Here is a 25,057-nt window from a genome sequence, read left to right as displayed (position 1 = left end):
AACAAGTGAGCAGGTCAGACTTTTGGGGACTTAGGCTAACTGGCAGAAGTTTAGCTGTAGAACTTGCCACCCCAGTGTGCTTACCCCAGGCTGAGCTGGCAGCTCCTCTAGAGAAGAGGTTACCTGCACAGCCCACTGGGCTATAGAGAGAGGAGGTAGGATGGCCTACTGAAAAAGACTCAGGCTGGAGTCAATGCCTGGGTTCAAGTCCTAGCCCTGCTACTTACTGGCTATGGGGCCTTGTGCAAGATCCTAACCTGTCAGCCTGGAATGAAGCATGCTGATGTGTCTTGCATGGAATCCAATGTGAAAGCACTTTGCCTGGGAGTCACTATTTATAAGGAAGAAGCAAGCAGGGACACACCAGAGGTAGGGAATTTGTCCATTTCCTCCTCTCCAACTCCTCATGTTTTTCCCACTCAACCATCTAGGCTTTGGGTACATGACACAGCAGCTGATGAACTTGGCAGGAGGTGCAGTGGTGCTGGCCTTGGAAGGTGGCCATGACCTAACAGCCATCTGTGATGCCTCTGAGGCCTGTGTGGCTGCTCTTCTAGGTAACAAGGTGAGCTGCCTCTCTATCCATGCTTCTATGGGGGCAGGTAAGCCTGGCTCCTACAGGCCTGCCCCCAAAGAACAGGCACATGGGGGCAGGAGGTGGTGGGACATGACATGGGGAATAGAACAAAGTGGGCACAGCAGACACCTTCCCAGGTCAGGTCTTGGGCCAGTGTCTTCTGACCTGGCAGAACCAGCAGCTCATGCCTGTTTGTGCCTTGAGGTTTGCGTTCCTTTTGGGGATCTGTGGGGTCTGGTGGATTGACCCCCACCAGTTCCTGGGGAACTGCTGGCTAATGATTATTTCTGTAGGTGGATCCTCTTTCAGAAGAAAGCTGGAAACAGAAACCCAACCTCAATGCCATCCGCTCTCTGGAAGCCGTGATCCGGGTGCACAGTGAGTGTGCAGATAGGACATCTGCTGGGCCCAAACTGGGAAAAACTTCAGGTGCCCGCTACCCCTAGTGACCAGAGTCTCAGGCATTTGTGCCAGCAAGGCCAGAGTGCTCATGAGTCACCCCAGTGGTAATGATGGGCAGCCTCTATGAGTGTAACCTCTGAGCTCTCTAGATAGACCCAGCAGGGACCAGAAATCAGTGGCCTTCTCGAGGCTGAGACTGGCCTCCCAATTTCTAGCCACAGCACTGAGGTAGAGACTAGGCTGACAGCAATAGTCAGGCCTTGTTTGCCAAAAGGCCTGGTTTGTGTCCCTCCCCTCAGTGCTGGTCACAAGGGCTGGGGAATTCTGCTTGAGGGTGGGGGAATGGGAGGGGTCAGACTTAGAATAAGACCATCTTTGGAAGGCACTTTAAAGTTTCAGCTTTCAACTAGACCCATAATCTATGCTGGGGATAGGAAAATGAATAAAGTCGATCCCCCATATCGAGGGCTTAGTCTGGGAGGTGTATGTGGCATGGCTGACTTCTTTATGGAGCCCTCCCACATTCATCGTGTGAAGAAATGATTATTTCTCACAGCAGCTGGCGGGGTGTAGTTTCCCCTAGTCCAGGCATGGCCATGCAGAGCAGCCATCAACCCACTCCCCTTTCCCTCCCTCCCTCCCTCCCTCCCTCCCTCCCTTCCTTTATTCATTCATGGTGCTGAGGATTGAACCCAGGCCTGTGCATGCTAGGCAAGCAGTCTACCCTCGAGCTAAACCCCCAGTTGTTTTTGTTGTTGTTTGCTTTTTGAGACAGGGACTCACTATGTTGCTCTGGCTGGCCTCATACTCACTATGCAACCCAGCTGGCTTCTGCCTTTTGACCCTCTTGCCTCAGCTGCCTGAGTTCTGGCATTAGAGGTGTGTGCCACACCTGGCTCACACGTCCCTTTCCTGTGGGGGTTGGGCTGAATGTTGTGGGGGCCGGATGAGTGGGACCTTGTGCTCCAGGAGGCCAGGGCTCAGGAATGTATGAGTCATTTTGACCCAGACCTTGCATAGGAGCAAGTGGCCTTTCTGGTGCTCTCAGGATCCCCATGCCTATGGCAGAAAGGCTGGGAAGCCCCTCATATCTATATCAGACCTGCTCTGCACAGCATTCAGGGCTGTAGGGGAGGAGCAAACTGGGACAGGGTGTTTTGTTGAGGGGAGGGGCAGGCAAGGGAGCTGACCAGAAGTCCACTACTCTTGGACTCTGGGCCTGAGTCACTAGCCTCAGTATCCTGTCCAGGATGCAGAGTCAAAGGGTTTGTTTTTTTCCAACCTTTCTGACCTGGCTTCTTGTCCTAGGTAAATACTGGGGCTGCATGCAGCGCTTGGCCTCCTGTCCAGACTCCTGGGTGCCCAGGGGGCCAGGGGCCGATGCAGAAGTGGAGGCTGTGACTGCACTGGCATCCCTCTCTGTGGGCATTCTGGCTGAAGACAGGTAACGCCAGAACTCTGGCTTGTGCCCATGGCCCCCTCAGCCCCTTGGATTCTCCCAACTCAGCGACCTTAGAGCTCCCATGTGGTCACACCAGCCTTCTCAGGCTTCCTAACCAGGACTGCATGGAAAGCTCTGCTAAGGCCCTACCTGCAGCCTCTGGCTTTCCAGCATGCTGCCTTTATCCCTCCCCTAGGCCTTCAGAGCAGCTGGTGGAGGAGGAAGAACCTATGAATCTCTAGGCTTCAGAACGGATCAGCCTGCCCTTTGGACACAGCTCTCACCTAACCTCTGCTACTAGCCCTGTTCCTGGGTCTTTAGAGATCCTATGGGCAGGTGGTCAGGGACAGAGAACAGCCTACCTTGACAGTCACCCAGGGAGCTTGAGAAGGCCCCTAGGTTTGGGATGGTGACCAGAGAGGACCCTGAGAGAAGGCTGGCTAGGCACCAGGAGCCAGCAGTGCTCACTCTCTCCAGAACAGATTTACCCCTCTGGTGTCCAGGCCCCTAGATGTGGCCTCCATCCCTCGGGACTGCTCAGAGGAGGACTGGCTCAGGTGGGCTTACCCTTAACCACTATTCTTGGCTCTGCAGACCCTAGACTTTGCACACAGCCTCAGGCTCCATGCAGAAATGTGAACTTGGCCTCAGCCAGGGTGGCCCTTCCTGGGTTCTGTGGACTGGGAGAGCAGAGGGAGCTAAGGGGTCCCCTGTGCCTGAATGCAGGGGAGTCCTTCCTTTTACCTGCTTCCTCAGACAACTCTGGAAGCTTCCCCACACCACTGGGCTCTGAGAGCTGCTCTGAGACACTGTCACTGTGAGAGCAGTCACCCGTAGGCATCCCATCTGGTAACTGCCCTGCCAGAGGTCACCCTACATGAATTATCTCAGTGCCCTGGTGGAGTAGACAGGTGCTCCCTGAGTCCTGTACTTCCTGACCCAATGGTGCCAAACCTTCATCTCCCCTCAGAAGCACAACATGATCCCCAGGGATCCCTGGTCACTGCCCTCTCCATGAATCTTCTATTTCTGGGGTTTCCCCCACCCTAGCTCTGACTCCTGCCCCATGTAGGACTAGCTTGGCTAAGGGGAAGAAGGTGGAAGAGTAGACACAGATGTGGGGGAGGGGAGGCAGCCCCGACAAAGTCTTCAAGGCTTTTGGGGTACAGGCCTGGGGCCAAGAAGGAGAGTATTTGTGTGTATGTGAGCGTGTGAGTGTGTGTGTGTGTGTGTCTTCCCTGGAACCCACCATACCTTGTGTATGTATGCATGTTTTTGTAAAAAAGAAAAAAATGGAAAAAAATCTGAACAATAAATGTTTTATTTGCTTTAATGTCCCTGTGAAAGTGTCTGGTGGGTTAGGCACACGACACATAGCTATACCACACAATGTGTGGATTTGGGCCAAGAGATGCCAAGGCTGGGCTAGGCTCAGCCCCTCTAGCCCCTGCCCTCCTGTGGCCACTGCTGTGAATACACCCTCACTGCCTCCACCTGCCCTCTTGGAGTGAGAAAGGAGGCAGTTGTGGGCTGGGCCCTCAGACAGAGGGCTTGGTGGTTGGGGGGAGGGGAGGGTTATGTAGGGGAGCGGACGTGTTCAGACCCAGCTCACTAGTTTAGCCCAGCTCACTACGTAGCCTAAAGGGTCGTGAAGCAGACACACCTGGGCTTAAGTCCCAGCTGAGAGCTCAGTTAAGTCATACAGTCTCCTGGGGCCTCTGTTTATCAGTAAAAGACTCCAGAAGTAGACATTTATTTTTGGTTCCTTCCTGCTCTAATGCGCTGTGACTTTTTAAGCATAGACTGAGGCAGGACAAGAGAATGGGCGAGGCAACAGGCTGGGGCAAGCTCATCCAGCATAAGCAGAGTGAGGTGCCAGCACTACCAGTGCCTGCCTTTCTGGTTCTGAGTCTGCCAGGCTTTTCTAGCCTTGTTCCCATAGACCTGGCTCCAAGCCCTGAGCAACCTGGCAGGGATGGAGGAAGAGATACTTGCCTTTTTCCCATCTGGCCTGGTCTTGGGGGTGAACACTAAATCCCACAGGGGCTGCCGGGGCTGTGCCTCTGGGCATCCTAACTCTTGATGGGCAGAGCTGGGAGAAGACAGGAGTGCTAGGCTGGTAGGTTCCCCCATGCCAAAAGTGATCAGAGTGAGAGGGCGCCATGACCCAATACACTGACCCCAGTCTGCCCTCCAGGGTATAATTTAGGGAAGTCATTTAATCACATTGTTAGAGAACTACCACCACCACTATCCCCTACCTGCCACACCATTCCCAAGATTCTACCCCCGAAGAAACAACCTGAGGCTGTATGATACAAATGGCTGCTGTATTTCTACTAAACTGACAGTGACACAGATAAGGCAAAGAGCTGGAGGCAGGACACAGGTGGAAAAGGAGACGTGCAAAATGGCAACCTAAAGTAAAAAGATTCGTGTGACAAAACCCCTTCTCTCCCAAGTTAGGTGAGCCCTTGGGCCAGTGTATGGGCAGAAAAGCAGAGGCTGTCTTTCACAAGGGAGATTAAAAAAGATAAAAGCTCTAGTTGAAGGCAGTGAGTAGGGACTAGCATGGGGGAAAAGGTGTCTCATGGCCAGGGGTGGTCTGGTGCATTGAGGGGCAGGTGGAAATGCAGGGCTGGAGTGGGTGAGTACAGGTGTGGGGCTCACTTCAGCCTCTGCTGTGTTGTTCCTTTCCCAAACCCCTTCTGGGGACAGGATCACATTCCCCATGGTCTTATTTGGAGTCTTGATCTGTGTGTGTGTGTGTGTGTGTGTGTGTGTGTGTGTGAACATGTGTTCAAATGTGACACAGAGAGAAAGAGGAATGGTGTCTGGCTCGAACACACTCATGGAAGACCAGGTATGACTGGAAGGGTGGGAGGACACTGAACACACCACTCAACTCCCTTGCCCTGGGGAAAGAGCCAAATGTCACTTCCCTAGGATCAATGACTTCAGCTACCTGACCCGTGGGGACAACAGGATGGGGGTGATGGGGTAGGTCTGAGAGGTCTTTGCTAGATTCTTCACTTGATCTGACCACCTCAAGTTCCCACCCCAGCCTCAACAAGAGGACATGGAGCAGCAGGGACCAAACCTGATCCTGCTCCCTGCTACAAGGAATAGGTCAAAACCTCAGAGTCCTACGCCTTGACCACTTAATTGCCCTGGTCCTTTTTACAAAGATTCTTCACCCGAGTGCTGATAGATCCATTTGCAAAGGTATAAGCCACCTTCCAGCCAGGCTGATAAGCTGCTTGTCAGATCTCCCTTTCACCACACCAGGTCTGCCCAAAGAGGACAGACAGCTTCCTGGGAAACGGTACTTATCCTGCAGAGTATCTTCTGGGGTCCCCAGGGCATGGGGCAGGCCCACTCAATGTCTCAAAGGCTGAGTCCAAGTCCTGAGCACCCTCCAGGTCCTGATGGCTCCCAAGGCTGCAGTGACCTCACTCCCTAGGTCAGAAATCACTGAGGATGCTGATGTCGGCAAAGTCAGCCCTGTAGCGGTGGGCATAGAGGCTGAGCAGAAAGGCCCACTTGAAGGAAATGAAACTCCAGACACAGGAGAGGTAGTAGCTGGTAGGGTCCATGAGGCCTGTCAGGAAGAGGAGTCCAATGACTCGAGGCCACCTTTGGCCAAGCAGCAGGCCAAAAGGCCATGGCCACCCTCCCAACACAGTATCCCTACAACCTCCCCCCCATACACACACACACACACACACACACACACACACACTCTCTCTCTCTCTCTCTCTCTCTCTCTACCAGGGCCTTTGAGTCAGTCCTATAGACTAGAGCATGTTAGAGATTTTAGAGTATCCCAGGGTTTGCAGAGGGAAGGTCAGGACTGGCCAAGACAAGTCTGTATCATCCACTCTGCCTTGGTGAGGAGTGTATCCCTGCTTTAGCATCAGACCACCCAGGGGCGGAGTAAAGGTCTCTAGGTACTTCCTATCACAACCACCAGAGGGTGCCACCCTCCCAGAACCGGGCACAAGCTAAATGGTACCAATAACTCAGTCTAGGAGGTGTTTACATGGGCCGCACACTATGTCCAACACTCCAGGCCAGTCTCATTGATTCCTGCCATTCCCGGGGGGTGGGAACTAATTCTCCCCATTTTAGCAGTAAGAAACCCCATGCCCAGAGATGCCAAGTAAAATGTGGGGGCTGGCGGAGTGGCTCGAGTAATAGATGTCTGAACATGAGGCCCTGATTTCAAACCCAGTACTGCCCCCATCTGCAAAAATAACAAAAACAAAAAAACCCAGATATGTCAAGTGATCTCTGCAGTCCCTTGGACATAAGCTGTAGAACCAGGATAGAGCCCCGGGGATTGCTCTCAAGCCCTCCCAACTGTCCTTCCCCGACGCTCACTCTGATGCCGTGTGATGGCCAACACGAGGAAGGTGCAGAAGGCAGCAATGGAGACGGCTGAGAAGAGAACTCCCACGAAGAAGAAGCCACGCAGCCCCTTGAGCCAGGTCCTCCAGTAATCCTGCATATACATCACATGCGTCACCAGGACCCACAGCGCCAGCACACCTGCAGGGACAGACTCGGTCAGCAGGACCCTTCCACCTGCCCACAGTGCTGCAGGCCCCCTCTCCGCCTCATCCTACCTGCACCCCAGTGACCAGGGATCCCAGGGGCCTTCAGGTCCAGAAGGCCTGACCTATTTGCATAATAATACTGAGGAGACTGGCCCTTATCTGTCATTCTGTCATCGTGACTGTGGAGTGCAGTCTTCCCTGAACTGGGATATCACGACTTGAATGCAGAAGCACATGAAATTGTAGCTGCCTTCCAGAAAGCCAGACATTAAAGAGATTTGTGAAAATATAAAGCTATGCCATTCTTCTCCCTAATTTTGGTTTTTGTTTTGGAAAACATGAGTATCTTTTAGAAAAATGTATTTTTAATACGACTTTAAATTATATTTAAAGCTTAAAAATGTTCCGGTTTTCATTTCTAATATGGTATTTATCAATGGAACTCACGTAAAATTCAAGAGTTTTGCATGTAGAAGTCCCGAAACCAGAAAAATTTGAGGACCTTGGCAGTCCAGCATGTTTTCTGGACACTTCCCACTCCCTACCCCAAGGACCACAGAGGTGGGAAAGCAGTGTCCCCCCCACCCCCACCCGTGCCCCCACCTGGCCTTCAGGGACCATACCTTCTAAGTCTTGGGGTCAATAGCCAACCTTTTGGGCAGCAGGGCTCTTCCCACACTCTGCACTGGTCTTCAGCATGAGGAAGCCCAGCCACAAGGTCCCCAGGGCCACCCAGCACCAAGTGAGCTTCCAGCTCTTAGCTAGGCCTCATACCTTCCCTCCAGTTTGCAGCAAAAGGCAGGCTGACACCCTAGAGGTTTTCCTGGGTCTGCTCTGCTGGGCCTGGGTGGGCACTTCCCTAGGATGCCAGCTGCTCTCAGCTAACACAACAGAACACAATACAACCCTCAGTGCCAGGCAGTGCCTACTGGCACAGCCTGAAGAGTGGAAAAAATACCAATCCCCTGGCAAGAGCCATGAGGTCCCGGCAAGGGAGGAATGAAGAGGCAGAGAGGCAGCTGCAAGTTCTTAGCTGCTGGATGTGGGGTGTGGGCCCTATAGGCTGCTGCATCCTAGGAGGCAGAACTTTCTATAAGGCTGCTACAAAGACCACATGCACAGTAGCCTTTTAAATGTACAGGCAGGATGGACATCTGGCTGGGAAAGTGATCATTGCTGGCAAGAGAAAGAGAAGGAAAGTTGATGGCTTGGAGGGAATGTAATACGTTTTATTTCTTAGGCCTGAATGGGGAGTGTAGGGCTTTCATTAAATTGTCTATTCTTTTTTACATGCCCGAAATGTTTCATAGTATTTTTAAGTTAGCGGGGGAAACAAAGCAGAAGGAAGCTAGTTATTATGGAGCTGTGACTTAGTGACCGGCTCATCTGTCATAGTCTGCTGAGGGACAAAAACCTAGGAGAGTGCAAGCCAGGAAACGTGGAATCCAGCACTGCTGTGCATCTAAAAATGGGGGAGCCTTGAGATCCTTCCAGAATAGATAATTGAGAGGCACAGGGCTCCATCCTGTGAGGGCAGAGTCCCACCAACCTCTAGGCATCCCCTGTTTGACAGCCCCCTCTCTCAGCTCAGCCTCTGCCCACCCTCAACCATCCTTGGGGTTTGGGGTCCCTCCACTCCTGAAATGAGGGTGAGCCAGGACAAGTGTGTCTCTGTCCCTGCCTAGGCCGGACACTGGAGCAGACCAGAGCTGGACAGAATAATAATCCACAGCTTCTGTTTCGTCCTCCATGATCTGGATTTTATGCCAGACACCTTCCCAGAAGTCTTTCCCACTCTTCCTTGTGCATCCTATAAGTTTTCATTTGGGGGAGCTGTTTAATTTGATGGGGGAGTGCAGAGGGTTGAACCTGAGGCTTGGAACATGTTTTAGTATTTGTTTTGTTACTGAGCCACAACCCCAGAGTCCTTCTTGGTTTCTTAAAGGACCCTAGGGATGGGGCTTGTCACTGAGCTCATTCAGGGAACAGTCACAGTGGCACCTGTCCAGGACAGGTCCATTTGCCCTCTCTCCTCATGTCATGTGGGGGTTGGAGTAGATGAGTTCTAAGATCCTTTCCCACTTGAAGATTCTGGAAGCCAGCTAAGGAGAAAAATGAGGAGGTCAGAGCAATTCCTCTGTGACTCAGCAATTTCTGGTTTAGGAAATGTTGAAACAAGAACCCATGAGGATGCCAGTTCAGACCACTGGCCATGACCCAGTGGTGCCCCCAAATTCCTACCTACACATACGCCAAAAGAGTGAAGAGCAGGAGGAAAAGGAAGACAGCTATTTTGGGTGTCAAGTCCTGTTCTATGTTAATACACAGGTACAACTTTGCACACCTGTCATGTCCCCTCAAACCCCGTTCCAGGCCTTGCATATGGACCTCCTCCAGATAAACACAGCCAAGTCTGGAGGCCCCTTCCCATCCATTCTGACTCTCCCACACTCCTGGGAAAGAGAGCTCTCCCACAAGTCCGTCCCTCAAGTGGTCACTGGGGCACTTCTTCATGGTCCTCTCCCACAGCTCTGGCTGGAGGAAATTGCCCCTCCCTACCCGTCCCTTCCCTAGGATACTCTGGGGCTCCAGGGAGCCTGATCTGCACAAACTGGGGCAGTATGAACAGGTCCCCAGCCCCACCTGGCTGCAGCCTGTGCCAGACCTCTTCCTGGCTCCACTCCACTTACTTCAAGGAACAGGGATCCATCTGGCCAGGAGGCCCATAGCATCGGTCAGCGAAAGTATCCCTAGCAGCGGGGCTGGATAGAGATCACAGGGTTAAATGCAGACACATAGGATGTGACCTGGGTCAGAGCCTCTCTGTATATGCACCCCAGCCTTTTCCCCTGCCTGGGAAGAGAGACAGGGACCCTCCTGCTCACAGCTCAAGTGACTTGAACATGGCACTGTTTAGACTTATGCAGCAATTGTACTCTTTTTCTTTTTCCTTGGTCTACTAGACCTAGAGGAAGAGTCTAGGTTTCCTCAGGGTTCCCACAGTGGGGAGAAGGAGTCCAACATGGCCTCCCCAGGAAATCCAGCCTTTCTACTGCCACTGCCTTTCTGCAAAGCCACTTCTCCCAGATTCCCACCAAGATGGGAGAGTGTGTCCCCACCCTGAGTGCCTGCCCACTGGGCCTAGAGGCTCCATTTCTCACCCTGCCCTAGAAGTCATCACGCACCACTGGCCCACCTGGCCCAACACAGGGGCAGAGTCCACTGGGGCTGACCTTCAGTGACTCAGCAGCTTCTGGGCTCCAAAATGCCAAGTCAGAAGTGGAGTGCTCACATGTCAGAAATCCGCTGACATTTCACCCCAAAAGAGGAAGAAGACTGGCTGGCTGCAGACCCCTGGAAACCCACGCTGGATGGGGAAGGTACATGACCCTGGCCTGGCAACCCCTGCCCCTCACCCCCTCCATCCAATCAGTTTTGCTTTGGCTCTTCCACCACCACCTCTGGTTGTCAAAGGTCAGATGAACCACCAGGGAGACTGGAGACCCTGCTCAAGCTGGCTGCTGCCCAGGCTCCCGTCCCTGAAGGCAGCTCCACAGATGGCCTGCCTCAGGCCCATCCAGGACTGTGAGGAGAGACAGGGCAAGGTGGGGGTCAGAGGGAGGGCCTGGGGACTCCCTGGAGTACAAGCCAGAGCTGTTCCACCGCCCTCTAATAGGCATCTGGAGACATCAAAGAGTGGACATTCAACATCTCAGCCCTGGAGGGGGGTCCCCTATGCATTTCAGTGGGAGAAGTCCCACTCCTTTCACATGAGGAAACTGAGGCCCAGGAGGCACTGACATGCCCAAGGTCATAGGCTCATCTCCACTTCCCCTGGGCCAGGCTTTTTGCATGCCCACCCTAGGGATGGTCCTCCCTTCTCTCAACTACCCATCCCTTTTATCTCAGGTCTCAGCAACCATGGGCCCTGGCAGCACCAATAGGAAGTGTGTGTGGTGGTGGGGGATAGTGTAGGGAGAAAGAAGCCAGGGCTGTGAATAACTGACCAGAGAGAGCTGGCTGTCCCAGGAGGGACAGGAGCCCACAGGTGGTGGGGCATCTGGACAGGCCTGACAACTTCCCAGTCAGGCCCCAGTGTCTGGCTTGGCATTGCTTAGGGTGGGGCCACGTATACCTTCTTAGAAGCCAGGGAACCCCACCTGGAGTTCCTTCTCTAACCAAGGATGGGGTTCTGTGCCCTCACTGGCACTGAGTGAATTAGTTATTTTTAGTTATTCCATTTAAGGATCTTTTGTCAGAGGATTTTAGTAATGGAATAAAATCGTCATATGTAAAAGTATCTTTACATGTACTTTTCCCCAAAGTTCTTTCCCCATATATATTATTTGATGTAGCAGCTGTAACCCTGAACAACTATTTACTTAATCTAAGCCTTAATTTTTTTACTTTAAAAGTGGGTAATAATATCTACTTCCTAGAATAAAAGGATTAAATTGAAATAATTGCCTGACACAAACAAAGCATTAAAAAACAAAAAAGACCAGTACCAACAGAATTTTTCATCTTCACACTAATTCTATGGCACAGAGAAATTAAGACAGGTGTCCGAAGTTGCACAAGTACAGAGCAGTGTTTCGCATAGGGGCCTCCGCCAGCGCACTGATGGGGGTGGGGTCCAATGGGGATTTAGGAGCCCTCAGCATGAAGCCACAGCAGAGGATGGCAAAGAGGCACCGAACGTGGGCGAGAAGCAAATGTCCAGTTAACAGCAGACTCCTATACAGTCCTCCTGGTTTCGGCTGAGGGCAGCTGGGGACGGGGATCCACACTAGGAGGTAAGTAGGGTTTCCCACGAACCGTCCCCGCCTCCCCCCCACACCAAGTCCTCTTTCTTTCCTACTTATTATATGGACACTTGAGGCGAAGGCATCCCCCAGAACAAGTGTGTGTTAGGGGATAAGGGGTGGCCAGTGAAGAGGACGCGCAGAGGATGCTGGAGTGGCCACTGGGTGGAGTGGGACAGGCAGGGTGCGGGGACCAGATAACCCCGGCAGCGCGGCTGGGGCAAGCGGGCGGCACCCCGGATCGTGCGGGACTCAGAGGCATCGGGTCCCGGAGGCCCGGGAGTGGCCAAGAGCCCGGGCCCGCACTGGGCCTGCGCTGCCGCCCGGTTTTGGTTGGGATAAACACCCTCCAGCTCCCGGGGACAGCGCCACCGCGAGGAGCCGCGCGCAGCCCCCGACAGCGCCCTCCCCGCCCGAGTCGCGCCCCGCGCCCCCTGCACGTCCCGCCATACCTGCCAGACCCCCCATAGATGCAGTCCCCGGCTGTCGGTAGAACACCGTCCAGACGAAGAAGATGGAGAAGCCTGCCACCGAGCTGATGCCGGAGTAGGCGGCGCGGAGGCCGAGCTGCAGCCGGGACGGGGCCATGGGGTGGCCGCGCCAGGAGGGCTGAGGGCGAGCGCGGCCGAGAGTCACAGGTGCAGGGCCCGAGCGGAGCGGGACCCGGAGCCCCAGCCGAGCCAGAGCACTGGCACCGCCCGCTCCGCCCCCGGCCCGCCCCCGGCGTCGCCGGTACAGCGCCCTCCCCGGCCGGAGGCCGCCCCAGCTTTGCCAGGCAGCCCGGTTGCTTGGGGGATGCCTGACAGATCTGCAGGTTCTGGGCTCTGTGTCCCCAGACTCACTCATCTATCGGGTCAGGATAGGTGGGCCTTGGCGGGTCCAGCGCATTACTTTATACAAGCCCGCTGCAGTGATTACTTTTCAAATTTAAAATTTTATCTTTCAACAGGAAGTGCACTCTCCTTTAAAATGTAAGATTTAAGCTAGGTGCGGGTGGTTTATGACTGCAATCCTAGCTACTTGGGAGGCAGAGGTCCGGAGGATCGCGGTTCGAGGCCAGCCCGGGCTGAAAGTGTGAGATACTCCCCTCCCCCAACTCAACCAATAGCTGGGCAAGGTGGCAGTGCTCCTGTCATCCTAGCACAACTTGGAGGATCTCGATCTAGACCGGTCCAGGCAGGCCTGGGCATAAAAGCAATACCCTATCTCAAAAATAACCACCACTAAAAGGGCTGTGAGAGTGGCTCAACTGGCAGATTCCTGCCTAGCAAGTATGAGGGCCTGAGTTCAAACTTCAGTACCACAGAAAAGAAGTAAATAAATAAAGTTAAGTTAATATATAAAAAAGGGCTGAGGGTGTGGCTCAGTGATAGAACTGGATTTAGTATATTTGAGTCCCTGGGTTCAATCCCCTATCAACCAAGTCTCCTCCCCTCAGACTTTCTTTTCTCTTATTTTATTAGCATAAGTTAATTGTGCAGAGGAACAGGAAATTAATGTGAGTCAATGCCCTGTATAGCTATCCTTATCTCAACCAGCAAAAACCCTTGTTCCTTCCTATTATGGCTTATACTCTCTCTACAACAAAATTAGAGATAAGGGCAAAATAGTTTCTGCGGGGTATTGAGGGGGGTGGGGGGGAGAGGGAGGGGCGGAGTGGGTGGTAAGGGAGGGGGTGGGGGCAGGGGGGAGAAATGAACCAAGCCTTGTATGCACATATGAATAATAAAAGAAAAATAAAAAAAATAATAATTGTGCAGAGGAGTGTCATTGTGATATTCACATATTCCCTCAGACTTTATGCACACCCCAGAAGATTGTTCCACACAGAAAAGTCACCTTTCAACCTCAAACACCCTCTCCTCCCTGATGGTTCCCTTTCCTTTCATCCTCATAACCCTCATCCCCCAAGTCCCTACCAAACATCCACCAACCCCGGAAGCAAGCCTCTGAAGTGCACTTGACTCCTCAACAGGAGTGCACCCTACTTCATGGTGGTGGCTGGTTGGGAAAACCAAAGCCCTCATGCACTCAGAATCCCTTCGCACAGGGTGACCACACACCTGCACAAGTTAAGGAACCAATTCTCCTTGTACTTTTTCTTTTGCTGCTGTAACAAATCACACAAACGGAGTGGCTTAAAACAACCCAAATTTATTATCTTTCATTTATGTAGGTCATGAGTCCAAAGAAGAGTCTTTCTGGGCTAAAATCAAGGGGACATCAGGGCTGCCTTGCTCTAGGGGAAAATCTGTTTCCTTGCATTCTCCAGCTTCTAGGGGCTGCTCACAGGGCTTGGCTTGTGGCCCTCTTCCTACTTCTTTTCCCTGCTAAGGACATCTGTAATTGAGGGCCAAAATAATCCAGGACAATCTCCTCATCTCAAGATCCTTAACTTCATCACATTCAGAAAAAACCATTTGCCCTGTAAAGTGACATATTCACAGGTTTCTGTAGGGATTAGGACATGAACATTTTGGGAGGCTGTTGTTCTGCCTACTGCACCCTTCTAGAGTGTAAACACCGTGAACATGGATGGTACTGGTTCCATCCACACCAACATCTAGAAGAGTGTGGGGCATATAAAAACTCTAATAATCACATGTTGAATATATGAGTGTGAGTGACTGGAGGTGAGAATCAAATAACAATAAAGGGGATTATACATAAGGAACCTAAGTAGGACATGCTTAATTGACAAACAAGTGATATAAAATGTTCAGAATAATCTGGAAGCTTCTTTTTAATATATACAATAAATATATTTACATGTATTATACATAAATACACATATAGTGTGTGTTTGTGTGTTTAATCCAAATTCCAGCCCTGCCTATTAAATCTTGAATGCTGGAGTACATTTATTAACAAGAAGTGCTTTCAATGTGTGAGCTCGGCCCTCCACCCTCCTGTAGGAGCTGCTGATGGAAAAGAGAAGGAAGAAAGCTTGGTGGTCCAGAGCACACTGCCACAGATGGCCTCAGAGCTGTCCAGTAGGGTCAACACTTTAGGCAGTGGAAAAAGCGTGTGTGAGGATGACCCAGAGGAAAGAACTAACATGGCAGGTTCTGGAAACTGTAACTAATTTGCGGCTAGATTGTCAGGTTTGAGGGCAGAGTGGTGGGTTTTGAGATTTGAAAGGCTCTGAACATGCAGAGCCTTCCATCATCTGCTAAGGAGGCTGTTCATTGCCCCATGGGGGCCAGGATTGAAAGACTAGAAGCAGAGAGATCAGCTGCTTTTCCACCTCCCAGTGCATTAGTTATGTCTATAAAACAGGGAGAGCAGTAAAAGGTACTTCGAAGTGTCATGAGGAGTTGGCACTTAGTAATCTGCCCAGCACACTTTAGGTACTCGAGGAAAACAAGAAAGTGCAACAGAAGGCAGCCATGGTAAGAGTTGGTTCAGGCAGTGGCAGTGAAAATAGAAAAAAGGAAACAGATTCCAGAGATATTTAAGCTAGTTGAACCTAAAGTTCAGGTAGGAATTCATTAACTTGTTTGGAAGGAGGACTGAAAGGAGGAGAGCAAAAATATTATGAGTATATGAGTATCGGAGGGTGGTGAGCAAGCGCTGCTGAAATGAGATTGTGCAAGAAAATAACGAGAAATAATTATGTAACAGGCTCAGGTTATACAAGAAGGTCAGAACCAGGCTGAAATTTTTTTTTTATCTTTTAATAATTGTGGAAACAGTAAGGAGCTATTAAAGAGCTTCAGACTCAAATAGAGTCCAAGTCCCAGCTTCACCATTTACAGTGTTACCCTGGGCAGTATCCCCTAAGGAGTTACCCAACAGAACTGTCACAAAGGAAATGGTGTATATCTGTGCTCTGCACAATGGTAGCCACTAGTCACATTTGGCTACTGAGTGCTTGGATATGTGGATAGTGTGATAGTGGAGCTGAATCTTTTCCTTATATTTAATTTTGATGAATTTTAATTTAAAAAGCACATTTGGCTAAGTGGCTACCATGTGAGACAGCACAGCTTGAATTCTCTGGTCTAAAAGGAATGCTGACACTTCACAGGCGTGTCGTAATCATTGAGATATACTGAGATACTGCAGCTAAGGCATTCAACATGGTAATTCAGCAAATTATTAATGTCGCCAAAATTGTTTATTGTCATTATTGAACAGGGGGAACCTGAGATAAGCTATGTCTTCAGATGATAATTAGACTGTGGCATTCAAATTAGATTTGATGGGAAAAGGAACTTGTTGAGGAGAAATCCTTCCCAAGACTGTTGTTTTCAGTGGCAAGGTGTGGGATAATTAAGATCTTGTTGGAGAAAGGCCATGAGAATGGGAAAGAATGAAGGATGAGGGCTGCAAAGCACACAAGTGTGCACTTCTTCTCATATCAGCTTCCTTTCCATGTGTTTTCAGAGAGCACATGCCCCTCCCAACCAGGACAGACACCCTTGCATCCCCTAAAAGACAGACAACCACTCTCTCTATCTGTAGCAGAGATCACCAATGCTCACCAATACGTATGTGTCTCTCCTGGGCATATGACCTACTAAATGTGAACGTCCCAGCTTCCTTGCAGTTAAATGGATGCCATGGGACTGAGTTCTGAACACGGGAATGAAGGCAGAAGAAATGTGTGTCATTACGAGGTGAGACTCATATAAGATCTCCTATACATCCTGCATTCTTCCTTCCACTCTGTGATGGTTTCTGAGGCCATGTATAGAGGGTGGCATACCACATGGTGGAGAGTGCAGGGGCCTTGAGTGAATAAGTGGAGCAGAGTCACCCCTCTGTCCCCCATTGAACTACAACTTGGTAGTGTAATGCCCTTTGTTGTGTTAAGCCACTGAGATTTGGGGGTTATTTACTACAGCTATTACCCTAACATGCCATCTACCATTCCATTTTAGGTCATTTAAATGGATTTATATGTCTGAACCATCAATCCCTCTGAAATCACTTTTGAACTAGACCCAACCTGCAGACCATCCTGCCTCCTAAGAAATTCCTTCCTCACTCCCACAAAAAAAAAAAAAAAAACACATTCCAAACATCTTTCTCCTCCCATGGTGCTAGGTCAAGGATACACCCACTGAGCTGTCTTCCAGCTGGTTGAGTTTATTGGACTTGTCAGGGCTCCTCCTCTTTTCTCCTTAATCCCACGCAGAGGGACCGCTGATGTTCCCTGGGGCACATTCTTGTTTACTGTGATTAGATTCAAACTTAGGTGTTATTGAGTCGTCTCTTTCCATCACCCCACAAGTAGTCCTTTAACAAATTCAGCTGGACCTGTCTTGTCCTCTGTCTTCATCCCCAGTGCCACCTTTGTCCAGTCCCCATCATCATCACCTGCCCATTTGCAAGCCTCCTAAGTGGGCCTCCTCTGCTCATGCCTTCCTCTCCAATCCTGTTACTACCCAGAAGCTAGCCTGATCATTTAAAATAACATCCAGAATATGGTAACTCCCTGCTTCAATCCCTGCTTAGCTTCCCGTAGACCTTAGGGTAAACTGATCAGCATTTTCACAATTCCAGGCACCCTCACCCTACTCACTTGGCTTCTGGCACTCTGGCTTATTTCTGTTTCTCAAAGGTGCCATGTTTATTCCTGATCCCAGGTCTTTGTACTTTGTGCCTGGAAAGCTCTTCGAATGGTCCTAAGAGGGGTCCCTCATCACTTACTTCTCATCCCAAACGTTCCTTCCCCAGAGAGACAACCTCTGTCCCCACTATTTAAAGCAGAATCCATCCATAACATTTATCATACTATGGAGTTTTCTTACAAACCTCCATCAGCTTTGCCATCCTCGTCAGAATGCAGCCTCCATGAGGGCAGGGGCTTTATTTCTTAGGGTGATCAATTCATACTGATTTGTCTGGGACTTTTCCAACTTTACCATTAAAAGTCACAGATCCCAGGAAACCCCTTCGTCTAGAGCAAACCACAATGGGTTAGTTCCCCTGTTAGTCACTTCTGTGTTCCTAGTTCCGAGGATAATGTCAGATGTCCAGGCAGGAACTCAGTAACTGTCTCTGCAATAAATAAAGGAAAGAATGGCTGACCATCCATAAAGAATTATTTGAGTCTTTATATATTCTGGATATTAACCCTTTATCTGTTGAATAGCTGGCAAAGATTCTGTGGGTTGTCTCTTGATTCTGGTAATAACTGTTTATTTCCAGCCACACAAACTTTTTAATTTGATGCTGCTGCTTCATTTGTTAATTCTTGCTTTTGTTTCCTGGGCAATTGGTGTCCTATTCATAAAATAATTACCTAAGTGTATATCTACCAGTTTTCCCTAATGTATACTAATTCAAAAATAAATAAATAAATAAATAAATAGTTCTTTGATCCTGGCTCTAGGGGGCAGCCTTCTGCAACCTTGTACAGACTCAGCTAAGCTTGTTGGTCAGGCTAAAACTTTGTGTGCATAAATCTGGCTGCTGAGTTCCACAAGATTCTTCTTCCCAGACCTTACCTAGTCCCATCTGTCCCCCCTCCCACCCCCCCAGAACTTGTGGAGTTCAAAACCTAGGATCCGGGCTATGGTGGCCCCTGGCTGTGCCCAACACAAAGGTTCATTCCTCTCTCTTCCCCTCCTGCTGCTTCCTTTTCTTCCTGCAATCAGGACTGCAGACCCCAGAGCAAGGAGGGTTGGCCTAGAGGCTGGCTGCAGGGAGACCTCATCACTGTGCATCCCAGCTTCTGAGGCTACAGGAAGGACCCAGATTGAGGGGACACTTGGCCCCAGGATGCTGCTCCCAGGGCTTGGGGCTGTCTTCTGCCCCTAGAAGGGGATCTCCTCATTTCTTAGGCTACAGTGGAACTGCTTGGAGTCTGGGTTCTCACTAGGCCCCAACTTCCTCTGCCTACCCACTAGGCCTCTAATCCCTGTGGAGGGCAGGATGCCCAGGGAGAAGATGCTAAGCAGAAGCAACAAGTCTTTGAGCAAGAGCAAAAAGAACAGCAGAGGGGAAGGAGTGCTATCACAGCCACCGCAGCAGCATAGGGGAGCAGCCTGGAGGAGCTGGTGCAGGCTTGCTCCCTTCTTGTGTTCTCTGGAGACCTCTATTTCCTGGGCTGAGCTCCCCAACTACAAGAACTTGCTCTGATTTCTTTGTCCTCTTTCCTGGGGGTTGTTGATGGACTGGGACATAGGGTTCACCTCAGCATGGGGCCAAATGGGGCTGGTTCATTTAGGTGAGTCCTAGGAGGTTGCAGCTGTGAGAGGGGAGGTCCGGTGGGAGGACATTAACTCTTCCCAAAGGGTAAAGCCTGGTATAGGAATTAATAAATATTCACCTTTAGATGGGAATTTGGAGGTGGGGTTTATTGAATGAGTACACCCAGAGGCATCCTCAATACAGTTGGATCCCTTTGGATTCAGGGCACTGGGTGAATTAAGGCCATTGCATGTGCTTATTCCAGAGCAGAGACCCAAAAATGGCACCCAAGAGAGGTCAGAGTGGCCACATCTGAAGATGGACCAGTGATGGGCTGAGGAAGGCACAGGAAGAAAGATAGATAGAGAGATATAAGGGAGTCACAAGAGAGGCCAGAAGGACTCAGTAGCAGGAGAAGGGAAATTCCCTGACCTAGTTAACTCAAGATACCTCACCTGCAGGCTACTCTGTAGAAGACACTGACCATGCAAGATGTGTAACCTTGAGCAAAGCAGAGCTCATTCCTGCCCCCTGGCTGCTTATGTTCTTCGGAAGAATGACTCACTGAATGGTATGCAAGCGCTGAATCTCAGTGTAAGTGAGTGCCACACAGCCTGACACAGGCCTGGTGTAGCAGAGAAGCTGGACTGACGCTGCTCCTCTCAGACCCAGCAGGCCCATCCGTGAAGGCCCAAAAAGCTGGGCCCATGCAGAACTAAAGCAGTCAGAGAAGATCAGACCAGAATTCAGGCTGTCCCCATAGTGTTTCTGTGGAGACAGGGCTCAGACTCTCACTTCCACTGGAGGTGAAGTGCCCTGAGGAGGAGGGTAAGGCTGGGGAACAGGAAGGACTTCCTGTGCCCTTGGGGTGGGGTGTCTGAGCAGCTAGGGCTGCCTGTCCATCTCAAGGCGGAGACTGTTCTGTCCTGGTGGAAGACTTCCCCACAGATTTCTGCTTCCCTCATCTTTTCGTTTCCCTCTGGCTCCCCATCCTTGTACTCTCCTCTGGTCCCCTCTTGAGGGAGGAAATGGGCAGTTCTTCTGGTGTCAGGAAGTCTTCAAACTGTGCAGCTTCCTCTCTGGCCCCAGCACTTCCTGAGTGGGGTTTGGGGGCAGGGTTGGGGTCTGCTCTGATGCTAGGAAGGTCTCCTATTCCTGGCCTGATTGCCTAGTTACTCATGCCCTCCCCCAAGCTCCACCCAAACTAGTGTTCTGGATACAGCTTGAGTGACCCACTGGGCCTGGGAGACAGAATTGAGTGGTGTGGCATGAGCAGAGGCCAGAGCCCTGTGGAGACCCCTCCCTCAGGCTTCTGTGGCCACCCCTGCCAAGTGTCTGAAACCAGAGGGCAGGGTTTGAGGCTGAACAATGGCTGTGCGCCTGATATGGGTTGGAGGATGGGAACCTTGAGTCCAGAGTTTGGGGAAGGCTGGAGCGATGGGAAGAGGAAGTAGGGAGGAGGTACTAGGTAGTGCAGATGGCCAGCCCACAAGGTGAGGGGGAATGGTATTGGTGGGGAAGAGCATAAGGTACAGGAGTAAGGGGGAAAGCAAGTCTGAGGGAAGTGGCCACCACTGGAATGGAGCAGCCATTTCAGAGCACTGTACTCAAGGTCAGATGCAGTGTCTCCTGGGAATTTGGGATGGACAGACACATACATACATACTCTCTCTCTGTCTCTCTATCTCTCTCCTTGAAAAGCAGAAGCTGGGGGGAGAGAAAGCAGTGACTAATTTCTGCATATTCATGTGACATCAAATTTACCTGAGTAGCAGAGCTGCTCCCCACTTCAGGGGCACCTCCATACCTGGCCCTGTCTCTTCTCCTACTCTCCTGTCTTCTCCCAAGCTCTCTCACCCTCTAGCCACCACCATCACTGCCACAGGTCTGTTCAGTGATTGTTTCCTTATCCCTGTCACATACAGGGAGTTTGAGTACCAGCCAGAAGAATGTATCTCCAGGAAAGTAGGGGTACCCCCTCTTGCCATGGCAAGCTCCCTGCTGGTCCCCAGCCTTGTCTGAGAGCTCCAGCTTGCCCACCTCTTCCACATAGAAAAGATAGGAATCTAGCTCTCTTCTGCCACCATCACTGTCATAAATGGCTAGTGAGTGACTGGCTTGGACCTGTTAGTCCTAGGAAGGCTTGGTTTGGTGTCCATCAACATTTCAGCTGCCTCCCTCTGCCCCCACCCCAGGAATGGGAGGGGGAGGAGACAGGGAACTGGACTGGAACCACCATTTGGGGAAGGAGTGTGGGCAGAACCAGAAGGTAGAGTCCAGACAAGGAGACCTGGTTTTTCATCTCAATCTTTCCCTATGGTTGATCAACCATGGCCAAAGTAAAAGTCTAGTACTTTATTTCAGGCTTTGTCTCCAAGCTGGCTTTTTTCTGCTGTCCTCCTGAAGACTTATTATTTACAACTTCCTTCAACCTCAAATGACATGGCTGAGCCTTGAGAGCAAAGTTTGGAGCACAGGACAAGAGAAAAGAGTAAGTGACAGGAAGCAGTAAGGAGAGAGAGAGAGAGAGAGAGAGAGAGAGGTGAAAGGAAATACGTCGAAAATGAACTGGAGCCAGGCACAGTGATGCATGCTTTTAACCCCCAGCACTGTGGAGGCTGAGGCAGTAGGACATTGAGTTTGAGGCCACCCTGGGCTACGTAGCAAGACACTGTCAAAAAGAGAGAAAAGAAAGAAAGAGAGAGAAAGAAAAAGAAAGAAAGAAAGAAAGAAAGAAAGAAGAAAGGAAGGAAGGAAGGAAGGAAGAAAGACCTGGAAAATCATCCCCTCTCACTTCCATCCCCTACCCTGCAGGGTATAGGTCCACAACTAGCACCAGCTGATTTCTATGTTTCCTCTCATTTGCTCTCCACCCACCATCATGAAGCATCTACTTTATGATAGACAGTGGGCTGGGTAGGGAGACCCAATCAGATCAGTGTGTTAGAGAGATAAAAGGTAGTTCTACCCGGCTGTGTGTTCCTGAAGTTTTGGGACAGGATCTTGCAGTTTTACAGTAGAGTTCCTGGCACCTACAGTAGATGTTGTTGGTGAATTAGATTCTTTCAAGATACTTGTGGCATTGCCTGGGAAGGACTGACAAGGCAAGGCTGAGAGTAGCAATCAGGGATGGCAGTGGCGGGAGGGCAGTTTGCAGTACAAAACAGTGGTTAAGCATATGGACTATGCAGTTAGACTGCCTGAGTCTGGCTTTACACTTACTATCTGTGTGACATCTTTCTGTGCCTCAGTTTCCTCACTTATAAATAAGAGTTGTTTGGAGGATAAAAGATGTCTATGAAGTGACTAACCATAGTGCTAGAAGATCACTCCTGGTGACCCAAGAGATGTGCCATTGGTTGAACTAACCAGGCTTGGTGCCTGATTGGATGTGGGAGAAGGAGGGGTCTACCATAGTTCCTTGCTTAGGCAGTGGTGGGATTCCAGCAGCTGGGAGAGGCATGGCAGGAGTGGGGGTCCCCTGGTGCAGGAAGGCAGTTTTAGACATAAGAGTTTTAGGCTCCTGTGGAAAATTATAAAAGCTGTGGGCTTAGCGTTTGCAGAGCTCAGCCAAGAGGCCATGGTGGGAGAAACACAGTTTAGAGTCAAATTTGGGGTCTGAGAAGCCCTCGTTGACTGTTCCGTGGAAACTCCTACCACATGCCTGATGGGACAGGGGAGGATTCACGCTGTGAATTCACAGCATGGACAGACTATCAGGGGCCCTGTAGTACCTCTTCCACCATCTGCCAGTTCCTTCCTGGCTTTCCTGACATGGCTCTAAGAATGGGCTTTTCCCTATTGTAGGAGTTGTCTGAATGCTTTTGAAATAGGGGCAGAGTGATAAAACGCATACACTCACAACCACTTGGATAGGATCATTCACTGCTATACTGTTTCTATTAGTGGGACCTAAGGCAAGTCATTTAATCTGTTCGAGTCTCAGCTTCCGCATCTGTAAAGTGGGGATAACAATAATGCCTATTTCACAAGGTTGTTGTGACGATTAAATCAGTGAATGTATATAAAGTATCAAGAGCAGGGCCTGGTCCATGTTAACTACTGTTATTATTATTTATCTATCTAAGACACCTGCCAGGCATCTAATGACAGTCACGGGAAGGTGGAGGCTACCCATGACATGGCATGATTGTCCCCAAGATGACTCACTGTCTGGTTTGGATATCTCCTCAGACTGGGACATATATCCCAGTCCCCTGTTCCCTTTAGGACTCAGTCAAAATCAGCTGTCTACTGAGCAGTAATTCCACTGGCCAGTCCCCATTCAGCAGTCCTGAGAAGAACCTGCCCCATATCTGCATTGATAGGAGGCTCGGGACCCTGCCTGCTGCTGTAGCAGTGAAACCAGTGGGAGGTCCAGTCATGAATAGGTAGTCACCCAGGCCAGCTTCTCAGTCTCCCAGGAGAGGGGGAATGAGGAAAAAAATGAGTCTGGACAAGTTTGGGACATTCCACATTTTTGCCTTTTTGAATAATTGTCTTCAGATATTTGCCCCCCCCCCGACCCCTCTGCCATACACACACATTCCATCTCCCTTACCTTAGTATCCTCTCCTAGGCAGCATAGTCTCCATGAAGCATATGCTGGAGCCAGACAACATGGACCCCAGTCCCAGCTCCATCATTTACTAGCTGTAGGACTTTTGCAAGTTATTTAATACTTCTGAGTGAGCCTCAGCTTCCCCATGTATAATGAGAGGATGACAGTAGTGGTACCTGTTTAATAGGATCATGGTGGGGATGGAAACATGGGAAGCACTTGGGGACAGTGCCAGGCATATGATTAGCCTCTGTGGCTCTGCTGAAAGGTCCACAGGTAAGCAGGTGTCCTGACTCACTCTGCCAGCATCTTTTCCACCTGCCCTAAGAAAGGGCATTAGGAAATAGGGGGCTCCTTTCCTACACCACAACCAGTCTCAGGAAATTCTCCTGAAAGACCTTCTAGGCCAGGTCATTGTCCCTAGCAAATGAACCTCACTACTCCATCCTCCATCCTTCCCATTTCCCAAGCACACTCAACCTGTCATCTTTTTTTCTGCCAGAACTGAAATTTTTCTTCTTTCTTCCAAATTCTAGGAACTTGGGTGGATGAACCAGATTCCTCTAAGGCTCCCCCTTCTTCCCTGGAGGGGCACTGAAAAATTTCACTAATGTTTTTCCAAGTGTGGACACAGCAAATGACCTGGAATGTGTGTTCAAAGTACAGATTTTTTTCATTTTACGCCAGTAAGACTGAATCTGAATTGGGAGAATTGGAGTGTGCATTTTAATAAGCTCCTGAGAGAAAAAATTTAGACACATACACATTAAAATTAGGATTTTAATGACAAAATTCTCCTTCTTCAAGAAAATGATCACTGGTAGAGGACGGGGGTAGGGGGGTTAGGATGCGGTGGGGTGAGGGTGGCTGGATGTTCTGAAACAGAAGGGATCTGCCTGCTAGCCATATTTCTTCCCAGTCCCAGCAGGCTAAATTGCAATGGGGAAGAGAAGGGGCAAAGAAGGAGGAGTCCTAGAACGCTGGAGGCGGACCGTGCACCTTCCTCTTCTAAACCCTCATTATCATCCTGCGCAATTATGGGGCGCCATGGAAGTCGCTGTCCCAGGGTCAAAGTCTGCCCTCTCGGAAGCAGGAGTGGGATAAAGAGGGCTACGCAGGGTCACCTGTGCGGTGGTGGAAACTGAGGCCCACGGAGGTGTGGGCCTCGGACAGAGCAGGACACTGGAATCCAAGCCTCTGCCTCCACCTACCCGGCCAGCAAGGGAGCGCGCGGTGGCAGGCGTGGCACTCTAAAACCTTTTTGTGGGCGAAGCCCTGCCACAAATCCAACCTCCTCCTAGGACCACATTCTAGTTCTCACCATCCATCTACCTGCTCACCTACCCATCCACCCATCCACCCGCCAGACCATCCATCCATCCATCCATCCATCCATCTGGAACGCGGTCCCTCCTCTCCAGCCTCAATTTCTCCACCCATGTCGGGTGTGTGCGTCTGGGAACGCAATGGTGGGAAGCTCGGCAGCGGGATTCCCCAAGGAAAAGCTGCCCAGTCCCTCCCTCGGGCTGCTGGAGACCCTGGACCTAAACAGGAGACAGCACGCCTCCG

At 50.6% G+C, this 25,057-nt stretch overlaps 2 protein-coding genes across 11 annotated transcripts in view; one reads left to right on the top strand and one right to left on the bottom strand.

The window, feature by feature from the left end:
• The window catches only part of Hdac7 (histone deacetylase 7), a 36,681-nt gene extending 32,928 nt beyond the window's left edge, over positions 1 to 3,753 (top strand). For all 10 annotated transcript variants that reach the window (XM_020171724.2, XM_074083242.1, XM_020171720.2 and 7 more), the window contains 4 exons: positions 432 to 565; positions 871 to 955; positions 2,288 to 2,423; positions 2,617 to 3,753. In XM_020171724.2, coding sequence (XP_020027313.2) covers positions 432 to 565; positions 871 to 955; positions 2,288 to 2,423; positions 2,617 to 2,662 — 401 coding nt within the window. In that variant the 3' untranslated portion in view covers positions 2,663 to 3,753. The remainder of the gene's footprint in view (positions 1 to 431; positions 566 to 870; positions 956 to 2,287; positions 2,424 to 2,616) is intronic.
• Positions 3,754 to 4,731: 978 nt separating this feature from the next.
• Slc48a1 (solute carrier family 48 member 1) lies at positions 4,732 to 12,495 on the bottom strand. Its single transcript, XM_020171726.2, has 3 exons — positions 12,237 to 12,495; positions 6,804 to 6,971; positions 4,732 to 6,021 (listed from the first exon to the last, which is right to left on the bottom strand). The coding sequence occupies exons 1-3, from the start codon at positions 12,370 to 12,372 to the stop codon at positions 5,885 to 5,887; spliced, it is 441 nt and encodes a 146-aa protein (XP_020027315.2). The 5' UTR covers positions 12,373 to 12,495; the 3' UTR covers positions 4,732 to 5,884.
• Positions 12,496 to 25,057: the final 12,562 nt, after the last annotated feature.

This window comes from Castor canadensis, chromosome 8, assembly GCF_047511655.1.
Source record: "Castor canadensis chromosome 8, mCasCan1.hap1v2, whole genome shotgun sequence".
Taxonomy (NCBI): Eukaryota; Metazoa; Chordata; class Mammalia; order Rodentia; family Castoridae; genus Castor; species Castor canadensis.
The sequence above is the reverse complement of the archived record's forward strand: the minus strand, read 5'-3'. Positions and strand labels throughout refer to the sequence as shown.

Excerpts from the sequence above, each read along its gene's own strand:
- Slc48a1 (XM_020171726.2), bottom strand. The coding sequence starts at position 12,372 with ATGGCCCCGTCCCGGCTGCAGCTCGGCCTCCGCGCCGCCTACTCCGGC. Across the intron at positions 6,972-12,236 it reads ATCTATGGGGGGTCTGGCAG|GTGTGCTGGCGCTGTGGGTC; the intron begins GTATGGCGGGAC and ends CTGTCCCTGCAG. Across the intron at positions 6,022-6,803 it reads GGCCATCACACGGCATCAGA|GCCTCATGGACCCTACCAGC; the intron begins GTGAGCGTCGGG and ends TCTTCCTGACAG.